Raw genomic sequence first — 12,524 nt, forward strand, 5'->3', positions numbered from 1 at the left:
ATAATGATTGCTGCCATTGCTTTCTCTCAGGATTTCAGATCATAAATACCTTGCGAGTAGAGTTGGGTCCATTGAGTAGAGTATTGACACTGCTTATCCTTGGGTGATGTACATTAGCTGTTGAAGTGTTTAGGAAACACTGCGGCACTGTTGCTGCTGTTTGAATGTGGTTTGGAAATGCATTGGTCGTTGATGTGGATGTAAAAACCTGTGGATTGACAAGTCTCCATAAAGCTTTTTTTTTGTATAGTCACAGAACAACATATTAATCCCCTAGGATCAAAATGTAAAACAGAATAAATATTACTTTCTTCCAATAAATCTGGAATATTAGTTCACAACCTGAGATGGCAAAGTTCAGTAAATCATAAAACGATACCCTTCACAATGCAGCTTATGGATCTAACATTTTATTATTAAGTAATGACCAATAAATCATTTTTAGTTAATTAAAAGGGAGAAATATTCCAGGATATGTACTATACCCCGTTTTGGGAATTTATCACCTTAATTGGCTGACATTTGGTTTATTATTGTCACAAGAAGGCTTACATTAACACTGCAATGAAGTTACTGTGAAAATCCCCTAGTCGCCACACTGGTACCTGTTTGAGTACACTGAGGGAGAACTTAACACGGCCAATGCACCTAATCAGTACATCTTTCGGACTGTGGGAGGAAATCGGAGCACCCGGAGCAAACCCACATAGACACGGTGAGAATGTGCAGACTCTGCACAACAGTGATTAAGCTGGGAATTGAACCCGGGTCCCTGGCACTGTGAGGCAGCAGACAAACTATGCCATTGTAGGGACACATCTCAAGCAGTCTACACACGACAGCAAAGGAGAAATTCAAGATGGCCCTGCACAAGTTCTAACAACCAATGCAAGGGCCAAAGACAAACCAGAGGTTCTGGAGCACGTTGCCTGCATAGCCTATGGGGACAGGAAAGAGTACTGAAAGTAAAAAGAAAATACAAGATATAAAAATATCAAGGATGAAAGCTCCTGGCTCATTGGACGTCATTTAACGATTGTGTAGGATTCCTGAAGAGTTCCTCAGAACAGTATTGAATTAATTCCCAGAATATAGCTGCAGTCTAAAATGATTGCTTTATGTTAGGTCTTCACTTCAGAGAACGACGGTTAGTTGTCAGCAATGCACTATACAGTTCTTGTGAAAAATGTACAAATGAAAGTAGATGAGGATGCAATCTTGAAGAAAATTTCAAATTTCCAAACAGGTCAGGTTCCCAGTTCCAGTGACTCTTGTCTGATGGTGTTATAACAGATGTGACATGTGCTGTGTGAGCCCTTTGCTTATATCTATAATAGTGAGGATCATCTTATACCATAATGTAAATATTTAATTGTATCTTAATAACTTGAAGTAATGCAGTTATTAAGCACAGCTCGGTGATGCAATGGTTAGCACAGCTGCCACACAAGGCCAGGGACCCGACTTCATTCCCAGCTTGGGTCACTATCTGTGTGGAGTATGCACATTCTTCCCATGTCTGTGTGGGTTTCCTCCAGATGCTCCCATTTCCTCCCACACTCCAAAGATGTGCAGGTTAGGTGGATTGGCCATGCTGAATTGCATCTTAGATGTGTAGTTAGGGGGATTAGCCGTGGGAAATGTGTGGGGTTCCAAGGATAGGGCAGGGGAGAGGGCCTGAGTAAGATACTGATTAAGAAACCTGGTGTTGTCAGACTTCTTACTAAGATACTCAGAGTCAGTGCAGACTTGATGGGTTAAATGGCCTCTTCTGTACTGCAGGGATTCTATGATTCAAATTATAATTTTTCAGTAAAGTCTTGTTAGCCTACTGCATTAAAACATTGGGTCTAGCGCCATATTACAAAGCATCAAACGACACAGCAACATTCACCCATCTTAAGAATGATTAAAGACACAAGGCTGAAAGAAAATCCCAGAAATACCCATGTATTTAAGAAAAAGCCCCCATTCACAACCACTCATGCATACCCACCAACTCACATGCAGACCCACACACACTTCACTGAGTGCAGCTGCAACCACAGTGCTGTTAGGGAGGGAATTCCAGGGTTTTGAACCAGTGACAGTGAAGGAACAGTGATATGTTTCCAAATCAGGATGGTGAGTGATTTGGAAGGGAACCTCTAGGTGGTGGTGTTCTGCTGCTCTTGTCCTTATAGATGGCAGTGGTCATGGGTTTAGAAGGTGCTGCCTAAGAAACCTTGTTGAGTTCTTGCAGTGCATCTTGCGAATGGTTCACACTGCTACCATTGTGTGTTGATGGTGGAGGGATTTAATGTCCATGAGTGGAGTAGCAATTGTGTAGGCTGCTTGATCTGGATGGTGTAGAGCTTCTTGAGTGTTCTAGACTTCTATCATAGGTAAGATGCTAGAAGAGATCACAACATGTACAATAGTCTGGATAGAGTCAGAGATAGAAGACTCATTTAACATGGCTTCTGGAAAAGAAAGAACAGGTCTGACCAATCTATTCAATCTTTATCAAAGAAATTATTACTTGATGCATGACGGTAACCTGATAAACATTGATATATTTTCAGAAAGCTTTTGCCCAGTGATAGAATCTTGGAAATTAATGAGAGTTTGAGAGACTCAATTAAAAATTAATTGCATTTGTATCGGGAAGAAGCGGCTATTAATTAACGTGGATCTGCATGAATCCAGGTTACAACGCTGTCCTGCAGAGATTGGTGTTTGGGTTGTGGCCTTTGTGATCTTCATAATGACTGGCTAATAGGAGTTGGGAAATGGCCTACAAATTTGTAGATGATTGGTGTGTATGTTATGACCATTGATATAAATAAACTGCTGCCTAGCAGATCTTGACATGACGGAAGAATGAAGCATATTTTCCAAGTGGCATTTGAGATGATACTGTGCTATAGATATATTTTATATTTAAAGGGACTGTTTTAAAGTTCATTTTTTTTCTATAGGCAGTCAGTGTGTTTGAAGGGAATACAGCTCAGGTGTTGGGAAAGGAGGATAATGACTCATTTTAGCCATATGGTGTTTAGTCAGGAGAGAGCTAAAGCACTCTTGTTTGTAAATAGAGGCTTCCCGTGGGTTTTTTAATTAAAGGAATGAAAGTTACGGTTTTTGTTTAGGTATACAGGTGATGATATGGTTAATGGCAGGAACTAGGTGTGTAGTGGACAGAGGAACAGTTTAGTGTTCAGTTTCTGGCTGGGATGGTTTAAAGACAGAAGTCTGCAAGTTGCTGTAAAAATCAAACCTCTCTGAAAGCTTCAAGGTCAAAGTTATAGTAAGTATGCTCAGGTTTGCTAACAATATTTAAAGTGGGTTTGCATCTATAGTAAGAATGTTGCTTATTTGGAACTAAAATAGTGATAAGATAGAAATTAGAGTTTTTCATCAAGAAAAAAATACAAAGGTCTGAGGTCATGTACCAATCGACTCAAAAACAGCTTCTTCCCTGCTGTCATCAGACTTTTAAGAGGATCTACCTCATATTAAGTTGATCTTTCTCAACACCCTAGCTATGTCTGTACACTACATTCTGCACCCTCTTCTTCCCTTCTCTATGAACAGTATGCTTTATCTGTATAGTGTGCAAGAAACAACACTTCTCTCTGTATATTAATACATGTGACAACAATAAATCAAATCAAAGATTTACAACAGAAAATTCAAACTAAGCTTGTCTCCTCCATCCATGGCCATCATGTTCATTACAAGCCAGTGCAGCCTAAAATCAGAGGCTGGCTCGACTTTAATACACAGAACCTTGTAACTGCAGTTTCGTTTTCATTACAAACCTCTATAATCTGTGGGTTCTGGGTCAAACTATGTTGTGGCACAGGATCTTGTGGTTTCTGAGAGACTGAAGGTTGCACTGCAGTAGAGGTCGGGACAGCTATTGGTTTCTGCACCTGAGCTTGCGAATGAGACTGCAAAATAAATTTTAGAAAATAGCAGATCAGTGCAAAGCACACCACGTATAGTAGAATTGTGTTTTCACCCACCCCCCACCGCCCCCACAACTTGATAGAGCTGCGACAGGAGCAATGCGCTTGTCCCAGTTGGTTATGTTCAACTCATGGGGCTGAATGATGAGAGTTGCTAAATTTCCTGCTGCCCACTGGGGCTAAAATGTCAGGGGGAGAGGGAGGAGGGAGGAGAGCAGAGGGGGCACAGAGGCTGGGTGAGCCTGCCAAAGCAAACACCAACTGCCCTAAATCACTCAACAGCCAACTGGGCGCTAACAGACTGGAGGGGAGGGACAGAGGCTGGCAGCTTTCCAGCCATGTTGTGGAGGTGCCGGTGTTGGACTGGGGTAAACGCAGTTAAGAAGTCTCACAACTTTAACCTGGTGCTGTGAGACTACTTACTGAGCTCTCCAGCACCAGGGGTGTGGCCTGGGATTATTCATGTTTGGGGTCTCTCTGGCTGCCCACTGGTGACAGCATTTGCTGCTGCTATAGAGTTACAGAATCACAAGAGATTTACAGCAGAGAGACAGGCCCTTCGGCCCAACTTGTCCATGCCGCCCAGTTTTTACCACTAAGCTAGTCCCAATTGCCTGCCCGTTTGGCCCATATTCCTCTACTACTACCTCTGGCTGCTTGTTCCAGACACTCACCACCCTCTGTGAAAAAACTGCCCCTCTGGACCCTTTTGCATCTCTCCCCTCTCACTTTAAGCCTAGACCCTCTAGTTTTAGACCCGCTTCCTTTGGGGAAAGAGGAATAATTGAGGTGAGGGTGGGGTGGGAGTGGGATGGAGGGGAAGGGGGTGCAGGATGCTGGACATAATAAGCATCACCCCATTTGCTCCCACCACTCTGCCACATGCCTTCAATCCCACCAGCAGGGGAGCGTTACATCCAACCTGTGGTCTCTGAACTACCACTGTAGAAAATGGAACATTGTGACTGAAATGTCAGTAGGTTTTAGAATAGGTACATTCCTACATTAATGAAGAGGTGTATCTGAGATTATACAGGCATTGTGTGTGTTTTACAGAAGTCCTGGCAAAACACTTCCATATACATTGGAAATTTGACCTTTGGGAACAGGCTGAGTTCTAGTGCTCTGAAGACAGACATGAACTCAACACTTTAACTCTGCTTCCCTCTCCACAGGTATGGAGAGCTGGCCTATCTGCACAGCTTTTCCAGCATTTTCTGTTTTAATTTCATCCACAGTATTTTGTCTTTATTTCAGTACCAGTGTGTCTGGAATTATACTTTTCCGATATTAAAGGGGTGGGGGGGGGGGTGGAATTTAATCAAATATATAACTATTGACTCCAAATCATTTGGCACAGTTTTAGAGCCAATCGTTCACCCTTCATTGTCCCACAAGTTGGCCATGAAGCAGCAACGCACGCACGCACTCACACCCCACCCCATCCCCACACACACCCCATCCCCACACACAACACGCAACACCCCCCACCCCCACCCCATTCCCACACGCACACACACACACAACACACCCAACACCCCCCCACACACCCCCCCACCCTATTCCCACACACACACCCCCCAACCCCACCCCTCCCCCCACACACACACACAGCCCCAACCCCCCCCACCCCCACAGACAGACACACACACACCCAACCTCACCCCCAACACACACAACCCCCCCACCCCCACCCCATTCCCACACCCCCCCCACCCTATTCCCACACACACACACACCCCTCCCCCCACACACACACCCCCAACCCCCCCCCCCCCACACACACACACACACAGACAGACACACACACACCCAACCCCCCCCACACACCCCCAACCTCACCCCCAACACACACAACCCCCCCACACACACCCCCCAACCCCACCACCCCCCACACTCAAACAACATACTCAACACCCCCCCATACACACACACACACACACACACACAACTCTCCTCCAGAGACGCACCCCTCCCACACACACACAAATATACACACAACTGCCCACACATACACCCCTCCCCACACACCCATCTCCCATAAGCACACGCCTCACACACACACACCACTCCCACCTCCCCCCCCCACACACACACACACAACTCCCCCAGCTGCCCTCTCTCACACACACACACCCCCATACAATAAACCCAAACCCAGTAGCACTATACCTGTAATTTAACATTTGCTGCATGCAAGTTCTTTGGGTCGCTGCAGAGGTTTGTATTCTGCGCTTGGATGGCCAACGGCAGCAGCAGCTGGGTTCCTGTCTGAGTGGTCAGTAAAGCGTGAGGCTGAGCCTGAGCAATAGCTGTGGTCGCCGTGTGCCTTGGTGCGCTCACATAAAACTGAGAGACTGCGTTCTGTTGCTTGGCTGTTGCCAATGGGCTTTCCTGTTTCACAAGCAAAGCGTTTCGCTGCACCGCATTCTGGCTGCACGTGCCAATGTCAGTGATGGTCGGGGGACCCAAGGGCTGGTTGGGAGCGGTGGTGGGCTGTCTCGAATTAGGACAGTTGTGGAGAGTGTTTTCCTCTTTGACAGGGGCGTTCAAGTGCTTCTGATTCACAGACTGTTGGTGCTGGCATCGCTTTTCGATCTCCAACTGGATCTTCAGCTCTTCCACCAACTTCTGCTCTTGCTCCAGTTTTCTCTTGAGGTCGACAATTTGCCGCTCCTTTTCCTGCAGCTTACGGTCCTTCTCGGCCGTATCTACGTCCACGCTGGGCAGACTGGTGCCCTGAGGAGTGGCACTATTTGTTGCCCTGCCTGCCGCTGCGCTGTCTTCACTCACGGGTGAAGCATGGATCGCCAGCTGAGATGGAGACACCATCGTCACCAGTTCGGTAAACATGTCTGTCAGGTTGCTGTCATCGGTGCTCACGTTAGACTGTTCTGAGGGAGCTGGAGAGGTAGGGGAGGGTGAGGCTGTGGTTTCGTTGAATTGCAGATTACTTGACGCTGTCGTAATGACTGCCTCTGTGGCGTTAGCAGCACCACTGACAGCAGCAATGGGGAAGGTTGCCGTGGTCTGACTCCTTGCAATCGCAGGATTGGAGGCTGTCACCACAGCTGCACCAACAGCAGTGCTGCTCAGGTCCTGGTATGATTTCAACCTCTCTATCAGGTCCATTTTAGTACCAGACACGGGGAGTCCTCGCAACTTCAGTTCCATCTTCAGTTCTGCCACCTATGCAATATAAAAGAGGACAATCAGATTGGACAAATAAACATTTTCAAGTTAAAAACAGGACAGCACCAGTTTTCAGGGGAGTTTAACCCTGTTTAGCAGAATCCTCAGCCAGCCAGATACATTCATAAATACATCATAAAATCATAGAATCCCTACAGTACTGTGGGCCATTCGGCCCATCAAGTCTGCACTGACCACAATTCCACCCAGGTCCTACGCCCACAACCCCACACATTTTACCCTGCTAATCCCCCTGACGCTAATGGACAATTTAGCATGGCCAATCCACCTAGCCCGCACATCTTTGGGCTGTGGGACAAAATCACAGCACCTGGAGGAAACCCACACAGACACGGGGAGAATGTGCCGACTCCACACAGAGAGTGACCCATGGCCAGAATTGAACCTGGGACGCTGGCACTGTGAGGTAGCAGTGCTAACCACTGTGCCGCCCATGAATGAGCGTGCAATACCTAGAGAGTTTTGCTGTCTACCTGGCTAGCTTCAGTGGGAATGTAAGAAAGTAACTGGTGACAACTTTATATTGGATGTAAGGATGTAATGATGTAATGTGACCAATGAGAACAAGATGTAAGGGTCACTGAACCAGTAAACCATGTCAGCTGACCAGGTGATTCACTATAAATAAGGAACTATGTAGAATAAGGAACTTATGTAGAATAAGGAACTACATAGAATTCCAAACCTCGCTGGATTCCGGGGAAGTGCCGGAAGATTGGAAAACGGCTAATGTTACGCCGCTGTTTAAAAAGGGTAGCAGGCAAAAGGCAGGGAATTATAGGCTGGTTAGTTTAACGTCTGTTGTAGGAAAAATGCTTGAATCCGTCATCAAAGAGGAAATAACGAGGCATCTTGAGAAGAATTGTTTGATAGAGCAGACGCAGCACGGATTCGTTGAGGGGAAGTCGTGTCTGACAAATTTATTGGAATTCTATGAGGATGTGTCTAGTGCGGTGGATGGAGAGGAACCGGTGGATGTGGTGTTTCTCGATTTTCAGAAGGTGTTTGATAAGGTGCCGCACAGAAGGTTGTTACAGAGGGTTAGGGGGCATGGAGTTGGGGGTAGGGTGTTAGCATGGATAGGGGATTGGCTGTCAAGTAGGAGGCAGAGAGTGGGTGTCAATGGGTGCTATTCGGATTGGCAGTTGGTGACTAGTGGAGTGCCCCAGGGGTCAGTGCTGGGGCCTCAGCTATTTACCATTTATATAGATGATCTGGAGGAGGGAACCGAGTGTATGGTGTCGAAATTTGTTGATGACGCAAAGGTAAGTGGAACAGCAAATTGTGTGGAGGGTGTAGAAAGTCTGCAGTGGGATCTAGATAGGCTGAGTGAGTGGGAGACGACCTGGCAGATGGAATACAATGTTGGCAAGTGTGAGGTTATCCACTTTGGCAGGAATAATAGTAGGAAGGACTACTACTTACAGGGCGAAAAGCTGCAGCATGCTACGGTGCAGAGGGACCTGGGGGTCCTTGTGCATGAGTCGCAAAAACCCAGCCTACAGGTGCAGCAGGTGGTGAGGAAGGCAAATGGGATGCTGGCCTTCATAGCGAGGGGGATTGAATATAAAAGTAGGGAGGTCTTGCTGCAACTGTACAGGGCACTGGTGAGGCCGCAGCTGGAGTACTGTGTGCAGTTTTGGTCGCCGCACTTGCGCAAGGATATTTTGGCCTTGGAGGGAGTGCAGAGGAGGTTTACTAGGCTGATACCGGAGTTGAGGGGGTTGAGCTATGAGGAGAGGCTGAATAGACTGGTCTTGTACTCGTTAGAGTTTAGAAGGATGAGGGGGGGTCTTATTGAGACGTATAAGATGATGAATGGGATGGATAGGGTGGAGGTGGAGAGGTTCTTCCCACTCAAAGGACAGCAGGACTAGAGGGCACAGCCTCAAGATAAGGGGGGGTGCAGTTTAGAACGGCGTTGAGGAGGAACTTCTTCACTCAAAGGGTGGTGAATCTCTGGAATTCTCTGGCTGTTGAAGTGGTGGAGGCGACCTCGTTAAATATATTTAAGATGCGGGTGGATAGGTTTTTGGTAGGCAGGGGGAGAAAGCGGGAAAGTGGAACTGAGCCACTTCAGATCAGCCATGATCTTACTGAATAGCGGGGCAGGCTCGAAGGGCTAGATGGCCTACTCCTGCTCCTAGTTCTTATGTTCTTATGTGGGGAGTTTGGAGTGGCCTACGGCTAGGCCCCAAGTTTGGAGTAATGATGTTTCTTTATTAAATCCTTTCTTTGACTTTTAAGTTGGAGTAAATTTTGTAGTATTTTCATAAGCAGCATTTTGAAGAGTTCCTTCTGAAGAAACAAATTTTGCCAAATGATCCTTCAGTGCTGCAGGAATACTTTTCCAGCTTGTCCAGAGGATTCTATCTTTTTTCCCTCACAAATAGGTTCATGGTGAGGGGCAGGAGGTTCAGGGGGGTGTGAGGGAAAACTTTTTTACTCAGAGGGTGGTGACAGTCAGGAATGGCTATCTGGGAGGGTGCTGGAGGCAGGTTGCCTCACATCCTTTAAATAGTACCTGGATGAGCACTTAGCACATCATAACATTCAGGGCTATGGGCCAAGTGCCCATGAGAAGGGGCTGGGTGGGGGTTCTGGTGTTTCTAATGTGTCGATGAGGACTCGATGGACAGAAAGTCCTCTTCTGTGCTACATGTTTCTGTAATAAACAAATTAAGTGAAACCTAGAGGACACATCTAGAAAATAACTGCTCATGTACATACTGCACACACAATATGAAAAGCATGAACAAAGAAAATTATAGCACAGAACAGGCCCTTTGGCCCTCCAAGCCTCCAGCGACCACTGCCCATCTGAATTAAAACCCCCTATCCTCAGGGGACCATAAGCCTCTATTCCCATCCTATTCATGTATTTGTCAAGACGCCCCTTAAATGTCACTATCGAAATACGAAGTATTCATCCAGTGCCTCAGGCATGTCTTCTCTCTCTACGTATATCCTATTTTTGGTCCCTTCCCTAATCACCTACACTCCTCCAGTTATCATCCTTTTAATATTTATGTACCTTGAGAAGACTTAGAACCATAGAACCACACAGCACAGAAACAGGCCCTTTGCCCCTTCTTGGCTGTGCTGAACCATTTTTCTGTCTAGTCCCACTGACCTACATCTGGACCATATCCCTCCACATCCCTCTCATCCATGTATCTGTCCAAGTTTTTCTTAAATGTTAAAAGTGACCCCGCATTTACCACTTCATCTGGCAGCTCATTCCACACTCCCACCACTGTCGGTGTGAAGAAGCCCCCCCAATATTCCTTTTAATCTTTTCCCCCTTCACTCTTAACCCATGTCCTCTAGTTTTTTTTCTCCCCTAGCCTCAGTGGAAAAAGCCTACTTGCATTCACTCTATCTATACCCTTCATAATTTTATCCACTTCTATCAAATTTCTCCTCATTCTTCTACGCTCCAGTGAATAAAGTCCTAACCTATTCAACCTTTCTCTGTAACTCAGTTTCTCAAGTCCCGGCAACATCCTTGTAAACCTTCTCTGTACTCTTTCAACCTTATTAATATCCTTCCTCTTCTGGATTTCTGGTTATGTTAGCTTCTTTCTTTGCTTCTTTTATTTATTTTCCACCTCGTCTCTGATCTTTTCAGAATAAGCCTGGATCTCGCTTGTTTTATCAATCAAGTATCTGTCATATACATCTTTTAGTTTGCTTCATCTTATTCTGTCTTTCACCATCCAGGGAGCTCTACCTTTCCCCTTTGTGGGAATGTACCTCAATGTCCCTTAACTGGGCAGCACAGTGGTTAGCACTGCTGCCTCACAGTGCCAGGGACCCGGGTTCGACTCCAGCCTTGTGTGACTGTGTGTGGAGTTTATACATTCTCCCCGTGTCTGCATGGGTTTCCTCCAGGTGCTCCGGTTTCCTCCCATAATTCAAAGATGTGCAGGTTAGATGGATTGGTCATGGTAAATGTGTGAGGTTACAGGGATAGGCTGTGGGGATGTGGGCCTGGGTAAAGTGCTCTTTCGGAGGAACAGTGCAGACTCGACGGCCTGAATGGCCTCCGTCTGCACTGGAGGGATTCTATGGTTTCTGTGCACTTGAATCATTTCCTCCTTATAGGAAGGCCACTGTTTCATCTATCACAAATATATTTTTTCAATTTCTCAGCTAGTGAACTGAGCTATTGCCAGGTCCAGCATGGGTTTGTATGAATTGTTATTCTGCTTTAATACACAATTAGGTGAACATATAGAGCAACAGTTATAATCTGATTTACCTTGTTCAATTGGCAACACTTCACAAACATAAAATTAATGATCCACTGTGCAGCTTCACTTTAGTGGATCATTTTAGTTCAGGAGAATAACTCTGCTATAAAACTTACAGCCCAGGGCAGAACCTCCACTCCCTAGATTCTCCTGCTTGTATGATGTCCTGTTACCCTAAAAACATTTCTTTCAATGTTACACTTCTCTCTTCACAGACACTACACAAGTCTGGTGTGGTGATATTTCACTGGATTAGTAATCAAGAGGCCCGGGCTAATGCTCTGGGGACACAGGTTCAAATCCCACCACGGCAGCTGGTGGAGTTTAAAATTCAATTAATAAAATCTGTAGTATAAAGTCATTTTCTGTAACGGTGACCATGACAATGATCATAGATTGTCGTAGAAACTCAACTGATTCACCAATGCCCTAATTACGCTGTCTTACCAAGACCGGCCTAGATGCGACTCCAGGCCAACAGCAATGCGGTTGACTTTTAACTATCTTTTGGAATAGCCAAGCGAGCCAATACCTATATCCCGTGAAAAGAATAAATTTAAAAACGTGAGATGCATTTCTCAATGACCACGTGTTTAGCATCTAACATCAGTTTTTGTCTAGCTGCCCTTTTCTAAACTGGTGATCACACATCTGAGTTAAAAGATACCCCATTTCTGTGAGAAGATAGTGAAACATCCAGAGGTGTGTATAGGTAGTATATTGCTCCAGTTTTAGACACACATTCGTTAATGCTTAGGGTTTTGAAAATGGTGGGTAGGTAGAGTAAACAGACTCTGCAAATAAGTAAATTATTGAAATAAAATGCTTTAAATTTGAACAGATTAAGCAACAGGCTGCATTTAAGTGAAGGCACCATTTTGTTGGGACTAGAATTGTAGAATCACTACAGTGCAGAAGGAGGCCATTTGGCCCATCGCATATCTTCGGGCTGTGGGAGTACTCAGAGGAAACCCACGCAGACACGGGGAGAACGTGCACACTCCACACAGACATTCCTGAAATAAATACATAACAATAAATACAATTTGTGCAAATCAAATTTAAAACCATCAGGCCCCAAAATATTACTGGTCACAGTAGT

General features: G+C 45.6%; 1 protein-coding gene across 5 annotated transcripts in view; it reads right to left on the bottom strand.

Moving 5' to 3' along the window:
• Positions 1-12,524, bottom strand: part of mrtfba (myocardin related transcription factor Ba) — a 290,456-nt gene that overhangs the window by 8,760 nt on the left and 269,172 nt on the right. For all 5 annotated transcript variants that reach the window (XM_080207002.1, XM_080206999.1, XM_080207001.1 and 2 more), the window contains 3 exons: positions 6,126-7,142; positions 3,804-3,935; positions 50-208 (listed from right to left, as the gene is read on the bottom strand). In XM_080207002.1, the coding sequence (XP_080063128.1) occupies positions 50-208; positions 3,804-3,935; positions 6,126-7,142 (1,308 nt within the window). The remainder of the gene's footprint in view (positions 1-49; positions 209-3,803; positions 3,936-6,125; positions 7,143-12,524) is intronic.

This window comes from Carcharhinus amblyrhynchos, chromosome 18 (genome assembly GCF_965287045.1).
Source record: "Carcharhinus amblyrhynchos chromosome 18, sCarAmb.v2.hapA, whole genome shotgun sequence".
In the NCBI taxonomy this organism is placed as follows: Eukaryota; Metazoa; Chordata; class Chondrichthyes; order Carcharhiniformes; family Carcharhinidae; genus Carcharhinus; species Carcharhinus amblyrhynchos.